The sequence below is a fragment of the Pteropus alecto genome, unplaced genomic scaffold (genome assembly GCF_000325575.1).
Source record: "Pteropus alecto unplaced genomic scaffold, ASM32557v1 scaffold131, whole genome shotgun sequence".
Taxonomy (NCBI): domain Eukaryota; kingdom Metazoa; phylum Chordata; class Mammalia; order Chiroptera; family Pteropodidae; genus Pteropus; species Pteropus alecto.
In genome coordinates, this window is record NW_006434709.1 from 11,273,530 (window position 1) to 11,285,575 (window position 12,046).

General features: G+C 33.1%; 1 protein-coding gene across 5 annotated transcripts in view; it reads right to left on the reverse strand.

Annotated features, from left to right (window-relative positions):
• VRK2 (vaccinia related kinase 2) overlaps positions 1-12,046 on the reverse strand; it is a 104,743-nt gene that overhangs the window by 64,614 nt on the left and 28,083 nt on the right. For all 5 annotated transcript variants that reach the window (XM_015587542.1, XM_006909578.3, XM_015587541.2 and 2 more), the window contains exons 3-7: positions 7,705-7,754; positions 6,928-6,997; positions 5,474-5,561; positions 3,805-3,910; positions 2,542-2,634 (exon numbers count right to left, since the gene is read on the reverse strand). In XM_015587542.1, the coding sequence (XP_015443028.1) occupies positions 2,542-2,634; positions 3,805-3,910; positions 5,474-5,561; positions 6,928-6,997; positions 7,705-7,754 (407 nt within the window). The remainder of the gene's footprint in view (positions 1-2,541; positions 2,635-3,804; positions 3,911-5,473; positions 5,562-6,927; positions 6,998-7,704; positions 7,755-12,046) is intronic.

Sequence of the window (12,046 nt, forward strand, 5' to 3'; positions counted from 1 at the left end):
GGATTTGCTTTTTGTATTTCTATAAAATATGACACTGGAATTTTGATAGGGATTGCACTGAATATGTAGATTGCTTTGGGTAGTATGGATATTTTAACACTACTAACTCTTCTAATCAAGACAGGTCTTGACAATGATTTTTTGCACTCTATACCAAAAGCACAGGCAACAAAACCAAAACAAACAGTAAGATTACATCAAACTACAAAGATTTACACAGCAAAGAAAACCATCAATAAAATGAAAAGGCAAGCTACAGAATGAAGAAAATATTTGCAAACCATATATGATAAGGGGTTAATATTTAAAATACATAAGAACGCATGCAACTCATTAACACCACCACCACCCCCCCACTCCCACACACAAATAACTCAATTAAAAAATGGGCAAAGGACCTAAATAGACATTTTCCTAAAGAAGACATGCAAGTGGCCAACAGGTATACAAAAAGGTGCTCAACATCACTAATCATGAAGGAAATAAAAATCAAAACCACAATGAGACGTCACTTCACACCTGTTAGGGTGGCTATTATCAAAAAGACAAGAAAGTGTTGGTGAGGATATGAAGAAAGGGGAACTCTACACTGTTGGTGGGAATGTAAACTGGCAGTTATTATGGCAAATAATATGGAGTTTCTTCAAAAAATTAAAAAATAGAACTTTTATATGATCAGCAAACTCATTTCTGAAGATATAACAAAAAGGCAAAGAAACTAACATCTTGAAGAGAGATCTGCACTCTCATGTTACTGTATCATTCTTTACACAATAGCCAAGGTAAATAAAGAACTTTAGTGTCCACTGATGGATAAGGAAAGAAAATGGTGCATACATATGCAGTGGAATATTATTCAGCCATAAAAAATAAATATGTCATTTGCGACAACAGAAATGAACCCAGAGGATATTATGCTAAGTGAAATATGCCAGACACAGAAAGAAAACTACTGTGTGATCTCACTCATAGGTGACATGTGAAAAATTGAAACCTCTATAGGTTTCAGAGAGCAGAATAGTGGTTGCCAGAGTTATGGGGTGGAAGAAATGGGAAGATGTTGGTCAAAGGCTAGAGATGTTTAGTTAGAAGATGAATAAGTTCTGGGGATGTAATGTACAGCATGGTGACTATTGTTAATAATGCTGTATACTTCAAATTTGCTAAAAAAGTAAGTCTTAAGTGTTCTCACCACAAACCAAAACAGAAAAAAAGGTTAATTATATAAGGCAATGAATATATTAACTTGATTATGTAATCACTTAAGATTTTTAAGAGTTTTTAAATTTAATTTTGGTAAATTTGGAGCAATTTATGTAAAACTGAATGAAAAGTACAATGAGTTCTCATATACCCACTCTTCACCCCACCCCCAAATATAGCCTCCTCTACTATCGACATCCCACATCACAGTTACAATGGATGAATCTACATTGACAGACCATTATCACCTAAAGTCTACAGTTTACATTAGAGTTCACTCTTGGTGTTATACATTCTATGGGTTTTGACAAATGTATAATGACGTGTACCCACTCTTATCACAGAGAACAGTCTCATTTACCTAAAAATCCCCGTGCTCTATTTATCCTTCCCACCCCTCTAGCCCTTGGCTCACTGATCTTTTTAATGTCTCCATCGTTTTGCCTTTTCTAAAATGTTATATAGTTGGAATTGTACAGATTTTCCTTTAGTAATATGGATTATTTAAGGCTCCTCCATGTCTTGTTCATTTATTTTTAACAATGAGTAATATTGCCGTCTGGATATATCATGGTTTATTTATCTATTCACCTATTAAAGGACATCTTGGTTGCTTCAAGTTTTGGTAATTACAAAGAAAACTGCTATAAACATCTATGTGTAGGTTTTTGTACGGATATAAGTTTTCATTCTTTGGGTAAGAACCAAGGAGTTTAACTGCTATGTAAAAAATATATTGTTTTATAAAAAAATCACCAAACTGTCTTCCCCAGAGGTCACACCATTTTAAATTCCCAGCAGCAATAAATAAGAGTTCCTGTTGCTCCATATTGTCGCCAGCATTCGGTATGCACTACTCACATTTTAAATGCTTAATGGTCACATGTAGCTAATGACTACCTACTGAACAGTATCATACAGAATATTTCCACCATTGCAGAAAGTTCTATTGGAAATGCTGCTCTGTTTAAAACTTAATTTTTTATATAGAAGAGGAGCTAATGTGACAGCTTTTTATTTTTTTCTCTGCATAAATCCATGTCTTCTACTGGATTGTGATGGTTGTTTATATTTGCTCAGAAGTTCAAAGTCCTGTTCAGCCACTTCTTAACCACATGCCCATTAAGAAATCATTTAACCCCTGAGTCTCAATTTCCTCATGCTAATTACTTATTAGTTTAGTGTATTAAATTAGATAAACAAGGTAAGATAAATTACAACATTCATCATGTTAAGTCCTCATTTGTAAACTCTTCTGGGTTAGGAGTTTATTTTTTGAATGTCTTAGTATGGTACTTTGAGGACCCTTACTGAAAGCAAGCTTAGTATCATATTTACCCGATCTGGATTTTTGTAACCCAAAAGTAGATTTGCTGCCTTTATATCACCGTGAACATATTCATTTTCATGTATATATTCCAGTACATCCAACTGTAAAAAGAAATACATAGGTTATACTGATGTCTAGAACTCATGATCAATTTGAACATTCTGAATAGAGAATAACATGTAAATGTTTTTGTATTAACAACAAAATGACATGTTTCATAATTATTTATCTGCTATAAAACATCACACATCCCGATTACTCATTCTGGGAGAAAGTTGAATAAAATGACCCTCAAATATCAAATGTTTTAATTAAGCCTCTGATGGAAGGAAACCAGGATTCATCAATGCCTTTTGTCTGTTCCTGGTAGCCTGGAGGCCAAACCACACTGTGCAAAGAGGGGACACAAAATCAAAGATCTAAGTGAAGCCCACTCGGTAATTCCTCATCCAAGGAATAATTATAGATCAAGTTTTGGAGACCTCCAAAATAAAACACCCTGTCCATGAGCACAGGTATTCTCTCTATATATAATAATAGAAAACAACACAGCGTCATCTCTGAAGCCCTTGAGCCTTGCCACCTACACCTAGTGCTCAATAAACATTTGCTGGATGGCTAGATGGATGAATGGACAAATGGGAAAATTAGTGAGTTCTATTTGCCACATACCAACCTGGCATGAATAGTTTCTATTTGAAATGGAAAAAATAAAATGGAGCTTAGACAAACCAAACACAAACAAGATAAGACAAATATGTAATATAAACAAAATGTGTGCATGGGTGCTATTAAGATTTCATTGCTTCTTATTTGGCAAAGTATATATTATTCATTGCCACACTAATTACTGCCACCATCCCAAACTCATAATAAAAACTTTATAGCACCCCCATATCATCATGTGTTTAGTATGGAAAATAATATAATTTGCTATAGTTTGCATTGTTATAAATATAACTGACAAAATAGATGTTACTCTTATAGCAATGCAAGCTTGTTCCGATATGTAAAACAAAGCTGTGCGGAAAAAAATCAGACTGTAGAACCAATGCCTAATTGAGGTTGGAGTGCCAAACACAGCACATTCTGTCACTTACAGAGCCCACTGTTATCAATTTCACCAAAATAGCCTCTACTCTCAATAACTGACATTTCCAGGGCAATAATCCTTCATTTTTCTGATAATTCCACAAAGGGCAGTGATTTGTATATTGTAACAGGTAAATAATCTGAAAATAGAGCATGTGAATCAAATCATTCCTTCTTACCATTCGAATACCTAGCTGCAGGACGGTTGACTTCTTAAAAGTACCATTCTGGTCAGAGATCTTCTGTAAATCTATTCCTAGTCTTTCCATTACCATAAATCTGTAACTATAAGAAGGAGATATCAAAGAGATCTTAGATAGCAATACTTGAAACTTTCTATCTATGATTGAAACAAGGAAAAATATCCCCAAACTAACGATAAAAAATGATCCAATCTAAACCATCAGAGAATGAATGTACATTAACTATTCCGGTGTTCCTTTATAGAAAGATATTACTCAATATTTACTTTGCAGTTAGTTTTCTAGTAGAAGAGAATGCTGTGCTGAACCACTCACACTATCTTAGATCATAAAGAGAAAATAGTCTCTCTATACTAAATTGTCCTAAATTTAGTTCATTTTGACTCTATCCCCTTCTTGCCACATGGCCTTGAACAAATTATTTGTCCATACAATTTTATATTAGTTTTTGACCTTTTAAAATCATATTTACTGTCTCTATACATTTACAAACATGGCTTTTTTTTAAAAAAATGCACTTTTTCCTTTTCTTTTGTTTGGCACCTCCACCCCTTCTTTTCTTCCCTTCACTTCCATACCCACATCAGCCCCCATTCGATATCTAAGTATACACACAGAAACACAGACACCTAGGAAATTTTGTCTTTGTTTTACAAAAATATGATCCTATGCACTTTTCTGCAGCATATTTTTTTTCAATAATATCTCGCTGAAATCCTTCCAAGTCAATTGGTATGGCTCTGATTTACTTAATGGGCTGTATAATATCACATGATATGGATGTACCATGACTTACTTAGCCATGCAGTGCCCTGCTGGTAGCCCTTTACTTTATTACAAGATTATTGTTTGTTATTTTTGTTTTTCTTTGTAGCATTTAAAGACCATTTGAGCAAAGCACTGACTCCTAAGCCTATTTGCTCACCGAAACGCGCGCGCGCACACACACACTCATACACCATCCATCCTAAAAGACTCTCTTAAAAGGACAAAATGAGCACCTAGCAAATGACAAATTTTTTAAAAATAAAAATCACTATTAATGAATTATGATAATTAGCCATATTTGGTGATTTTAAAAATATTTCTACAAATTCTGTGTTTTGCCTCTCCTCAAGAGATAGAAGTTAATTAATTCTGAGTGTGGGGTAGTCTTAGTCAAAGAAAATACAGTAGAAATGGGGAATCGCTTCTAAGATTAGATTATAAGACTGTGACTTTCTTTGTGGATGCATGCTCTTGTGTGTTTTCTTTCTTCCTCTTTCAATTACTTGCTCTAGGGGAAATCAGCTGCCATATCTTTATAATATTCAGGCAGCCTATGGAGAGACTTGCATGTTGAGGATATGAGGCCTGCCAACAGTCACGAGTGAATTCAAAAGCAGGTCTGCCAATAGTCACATAAGTGATCTTGAAAGCAGATCCTTCCCAGCCTTACCTTGAGATGATAACATCCTCATAAGAAGTCATGAGCTAGAACTATACAGGTAAGCCAGTTATACATACCTGACCCATGGAAACTAAGATAATATTAATTTATTGTTATAAGCCAATACGTTTTGGGTAATGTTACATACAGCAACAGATAATAGACCACATAAGAAATAATAATAGGACAATATCTGATTATAATAATTCCGTTTACCTTCTTCCTTCGAATTCAGTAAGACCAGATCCATAAAACAGAGGAATTCCTAAATAATCAAGTTGTTTTAGATCTATCCATTTTTTGACTGCAAAGATAAATTTAATAGAAAAAAAGATTCATGTGTTTTAGAAAGGTATTTCTTACTTTTACATTGATGTTAAAACTTTATTTAACCTAAATAGAAATTAGATGTTCATAAAATGTTTTTTAAAATTAAATATACTCATCTAATGGCTTCAAACTTTATCAGTATAATTAACACAAAAGCATATACCAAAGTTTTAAATTAAATCAATTACAACCAAACCAAAAGTAGTCATAGTCATAAAATGCATTGGTATCATATACACAAATGTTTCTATTCATGAAAAAAAAGTTCAGTTTTTAAATATAACATGTTAACCACCAAAGGATCGGTAAAGGGATGGCTTTTTCTTCCCTATTACTTAAAAATCTAAAGCTATAGTAGTTGAAAAAATGGAAATTGGGCATAAAAACCATCTTACTCTGAAGCTATGTTATACAGAAATTGTTTTGATTTAGTTTTAGGGAAATCAAATCCACTTAAAACAATCAGTTAGCTTATTTAATTTTTGACTTTTCTACCATGTATGTTTAATGTTTAAGACAGCCTTACTGATAAACAATCAGGTTTAATGGATTCTATTTGTCACACTGACATAATTTAAGCAGTTAGTAAAGACTACAGTCTTAATGTTTAGATGGTTTTATTAAGGAAAAGAAAGTTAATTATTGAGACTAGACTCATCATTCTTTTCCCTAAACATAATGTAAAGAACCTTGACTATAAAATCATTATTCAAACCAACTTCCCTAAAGTTTTACTTAGTTCATCTATATCTTATAGTCTTTATTAAATGCTTTTATTCTTCATCTCTACTCATATTCATCTCACTTTCAAATCCTCTAACTGGTAGTTCTGACATCTGATATCTAGCTCCAATTAATTTCCCAACATTCAAGTTTTTAATATTTTCAACTTATTTTCTAAATCGGGTTAAGTTCAATCATTTCCATACACCTTAACCTAATCCATTCTAAAATCATTCCTTTTATTTACATACACCTACCACCCATTTTAATTACTTTTCCTTACATCCTTTCTATCCTAATGGTTTCTTTGTAGAAAACAAAATTTCTTTTCTACTATCTTATATACGTAGAGAACTCTTGGTAGCTTAGATGAATAACACAACAATTTAGGTAAAGTAGCAGAAACAATTTTTACTTGAAATATATAACCCATTATGTACGTAATATCAAGATTTTACACCAGCTGCCTTTTTTATGTTATAACAGTTAAATATATCATGTTACAACATTTCTAATTGAAAAGAATTTTCCAGAAGGCCAGAAAAAGACAAAAATTTTAACGCTCATTTTAGCAAGCATATATATGGGAAGTAGCTTGCTTTGCTAATTTTACTTACTACAGTCTTTTTTTGCAGCTCTTTGATAAAATTTAAGTTCTGAAAATAATGGGCCATTTTCTTGATATTCCTATAAAAGAACAATTAATTGTATCAGGAAAAATAATCTTAAAGATGAAATTGGTATTTCAATTGTGAAATATGAGTATATGCAATATATAATAGTACTTGAATCATTCGTTATAAAACACAAGCACAAAATTTCCACTAAAACTCTCATAAAAAGCACTAAATAAACTCATTTTAAATAATTTAAAATAATCTCGTTTTAAAATTTAACACATTGTAATGCTATTTCTATACAGTCTTACACACAAAAATAGTCTTCTTGCGGAAAGAACAGCACTGAGAATTGTACACATATACATACAGTCAATGTGTATCAATATGACCATCAGGGTGAGTACACTGCAAACTACCCAAGTGGTTCATTCTACGAGATACCTTTACTGAGTCTCTACTATACTGCATTCATTGTAGTAGGCACAGGGGATACAAACAAAAATAAAACTCATTCCTGCCTTTAAAGACCTTACCATCTAGAGGAAGAGAGAGAGAGGGAGAAGATGGCTAGATGAAATACAAGGATTATAAATGTTAATAGAGAAGGATAAAGTTCTCCAGCTGTTACATTTTAATACTGTGAAATTATAACATTAGGTTTAATGTTAAGTAAAATTATGAAAACTATGATGAGAAACATTTTTATAAAAACAAAATGAATGAAGCAGAAAAAAGTCATATATACATGAAATACAAATTTAAGAGCAAACTTACCACTTTTATTACATGTCTTGCATCTTTATCTGGTTTATTTGTGGGGAAAGCTACACAACAAAACATATTGGGGGAAAATTAGTTGTCGTCAATTACTGAATACCTACTATAGCCCAGACACTAAGCATTTCAAATATATTAATTATATCCTCCCAGGAACCTCTTATAGTAGATATTATCTCCATTTTACAAAAGATCCGACTAAAGTTTGACAAGTTGAATAATTTACTAAGAAGCAGCAGACTGGGGAGTGAATCTCAAATCTGTCTAACACCACACCCTACATTCTTTACCATAAACCATATTCAAATAGTCAAAGATGTAAGACCAATAATTATTAATTATATAGATCTAAATGCAGGAGAAAGTATTTTCTAAATATTTAGCATTAAAGCCAATAAATAACACATAGTAAAATCCATTGACTCAATTTTGTTAAATTAAAATCTATAATAATTCAGAAATGAAAATTGATTCTTTTTAAGTAGAAAGTTCAAGACAATTTTTACTTGACAAAATTCTAAAATAAATCAAGTTAGAACATGAACAGTCTTAAAAATTATCTTCTGAGCCTAGCAATTATTCCTGCATTAAAGAATATATATCTCATAATATAAGCTCATTTCAATTTCAAATTATCTTACTTCATTTTACTATTTACCATTTGCATTTTAGATATAGTAATCCAACTTCTGTAAATTACACTGTTAAATTTTTAGACCGAATCAATCCTGTCCTCTACATTAATTATTAAAAGATTCTTGTTTTCAAATCTTGATAAGAGAAGTTGACGTGTATATTTATTTGCATTGTGAAGTCCAGAATTTTGTTATTCATCTATTCATGCTACACCAATTTATCCCTTCATTCATTCAACTAAGCAATATTTATTAAGAGGCTAGAATATGCAAGGCACTGTGGTAAGCATTAGGATGACCTTTAAAGAACTAGAAGGGAAAATGGTAGAAGTAATATTGAATAAAACTGAAATCAGCATTTAACAAATTGAGAACAAAATTAAATTCTTCAGGTCCACTTTCAGTATATTTATCAAAATGTTGTGTCCTCTTATCACTACTCCTAATATTTTTCTTTTTCCTAACTCCATCGATAAACTGTTTTCTCTATTTCTTCACATGATAGATGTAAAATGGATATCAAAACTTTACTAAGGTACATAAACTGTTCTTTACAGTTGTGCGCATACACAATTTTCTTACCCCAGTCTTAATACAGAAGAAAAGGTGAGAAGAGCCTTTCCTCCCACCCTATGGCAAACTATTTTTACTAGGATGATACCCAAGACTGGGGAGGAATAGTCCTTCATAAATATGGTCTAGCTGGTACAGCACCGACTCTACAGTACCAATCTTTGCTGCCTGAGGTATAAGTTGGTAGAAACTTCCTGCTTTTTGTCTAAAAGCAAGTAACCACAGCAGCAAATAAAACTTTAAGCCAAACAGAATGTAAGAAGCAGAAAAGCACAAAAGGAAAATGGAGATTTCAACTAGATAAATAACTTATTATGTTGCCACTGGGGAAAAAAGATATCCAACCAATGCAAAGTTGTACTCCTTGCTGATTTCAATCAGTATATCCCTACCACTTAATAATCTGAAGGTTCCTTTCATATTATTTCACATGAACATAATCATGTGTTGACATATACTTGAAATACCCCACACTTGTCATTTGATAGCTACACAATGTTCTCTATAAAGTTCAAAGTCAGATTATATTGGAAAGCCTAAATCCAAAATCAATTGACTAGAAAGCTTTTGGAGATGGATGTTAAACAAATAAATTGTCCTAGTTACCATGGAGGTCTCTTTACAGTAATCAATCAGCTAATTAATGAAACAAATATTTATTTTCTACTGTAAGCCAAGTCATTCTAGCTGGTGAAATTAAATGATGAAAACAGACATGGTATCTGCTTTTACAGTCTAGTGGAGAAATCAGACATTCATCAAATACTTACACACAAGTGTAAAACTGTAATTACAATAAATGTTAAAGAGAGAGGTAGATGGTGCTATGAGAATGTAGAATTCATTTAAAAGGGAATGCTTGAGCGAGACTAGCTGGAGAGGTGGTGGAGGGCCAGATGCAAATCTAGTTAATAATTTCTAACAAAAGGTTTTAAAAACTTGAGATATATTTAGAAGATAGGAAACACATAATTAGATTCGCGTTCTGAACAGATTACTATAATGTGGCAAACAGACTGAAGGGGAACCACAGTAGATATTGACAGATAAATAAGAATTTAATTTTGATAGATCAAGGAAGAGAGGACTGTAGTGTGGACTACAGTATCGATAGTAAAGTAAAATGAACAGATTCCAGAGGTTTCAGAAACTGATAGGACTTAACGATGGAGGGAAAGGGATATAGTATGGTAGATTATAGCTGATTGATCTATTGGGGCATGAGAAGAATGATCACCGAAAGTGATAGTGTTGGAAGTACAGTAGTCGCATATCTTCACTTAAATTTCTGAAGAGAGGTCTGATGACCTGGTAAGAAACATATTGTGCACATATATGATATCTGCACTACTAGCATTTCTTTACTATTTATTAGGAACTTCCTTGGAGGAACCAAATGTCTCACTATCCATGTGGACCTGGTAGGGCTGCCTATCACAGTGTACCCTCCCTTACATTCCAGAGTTGAGCATATGAACAAGCCTGACTAATGGGATTATATAAGCCAACTGGCCACAGTAACCAGTTCAGAAATGGCAAAGTGCCCCATGGGTCAAAAAGTCTTTCCTAGGATTTGATGTGAAAATGCTAAATAATACAAGATACACCATAAGTGGTAAGGACACCAAAAACCTCAAAACAGTAATGATCATTTCTCCCTAGCTAAATAAAAATGAAGTCCGAAAATCAAATCCAACACTGAAGAAAGTAAGGTTAAGGCAGAAAAAGAGAAAGAGCCTTAGTGACATTGGTTCGGCTCTAAATCTATCCATACTCAAAGCCAGAAAAGCCCTGTACTTATCAGTTATAGGAGTTTATAAACCCCCCTTTTGCTTAAATTCATTTGCATCTCTAACAATGGCAATCAAAGACTTATATAGAAGGCGACTGGAAAAACTAAAACATGATGGAGTCATGTAGAGTGTCAATAGACTAGCGCGCTAGATAAACCAAAATCCTTCCTCTATCAAATAAACAGCGTGCTGAATAAATCAAATTTTATAAATGCAGAGGTGATTTGATACTAAAAAAAAAACAAAAAACAAAAACAAAGGTAGCCAAAGACAAAGAGAAATCTAAAGACCAGAGGGAGATGTACATGAGCACTGATGTTCCAGGCCATGCTGCAGACTCAAAAAAGGCTGCCAAGTCTGGGTACCCAAGGATATGAGTGTTAAAATCCTCCTGAGAAAAGGACAAGTCCTTGGGCCTGCAAAAGGCAGAAATCTGAAGTTAAGGTGGCCACATAAAGTCAGAATTTTCAAAGTGCCACATCTTCAGCAGTATGGAGCATTAAAATGATAGGAAGATGGGGGAGGAGGAGAAAGAATGAGAGAAAGAGAGAAAATGAATATGGATGAATAAATGAATGAATCCATCACTACTAAACACAGAAAGAAGTTAAAAGAAAAATAAAAACTTGTCTTGGCCTAGACCTTGAGTGTTAGAAAAAGGAGACTGTCTCCTGATAATTATCCCAAGCTGCTTTCAGGAATTTATACTCAAATTTACACCACAGCATGGTGCAGGAACTCAAAACCAGTAACTCAGAGAACCTGGCAGAGGCACAAAAAAAAAAAAGGGAAAAAAAAGAAAAAAAAAAGATCTCCTTTAAGGAACACATTGGACACACAGGATTACCAAAGATAAAGCATAGCTAAAGATAAGTTAATAATCCACAATCACAAAACAGGAGGAAACAAACAAAAAGCATAAACCCCAAGAAGCTTAGACCTCCCATATAGATTGAATATGCACTTATAATAACAGAAACAAAGGTATCAATAACATAAGAAATAATGCAAAATGCTATATGAAGACAGGTGAACGAATTGGTTGTAATTTGAAAAGCATCAGAGATCTAAGAGATAGTTACCAAGAACAGGGAATACATTAGAACTCCAAGAGGAAATCTGGGAGTAAGTGTGAATTTGCGATAGCCAAATATTGGAAACTACCCAAATACCTATCTTTGGTAGAATGTTTAACAAATTGTATTAAAGTCATAGTATGAAATACATTGCAGCAAAGAAAATGAATGAAATGCAAATACTGCAGCAATATAGATTATCTTAAAGACATGCTGTGCACTGAAAGAAACCGCATAAAACAGAATGCATATTTGGTTCTAT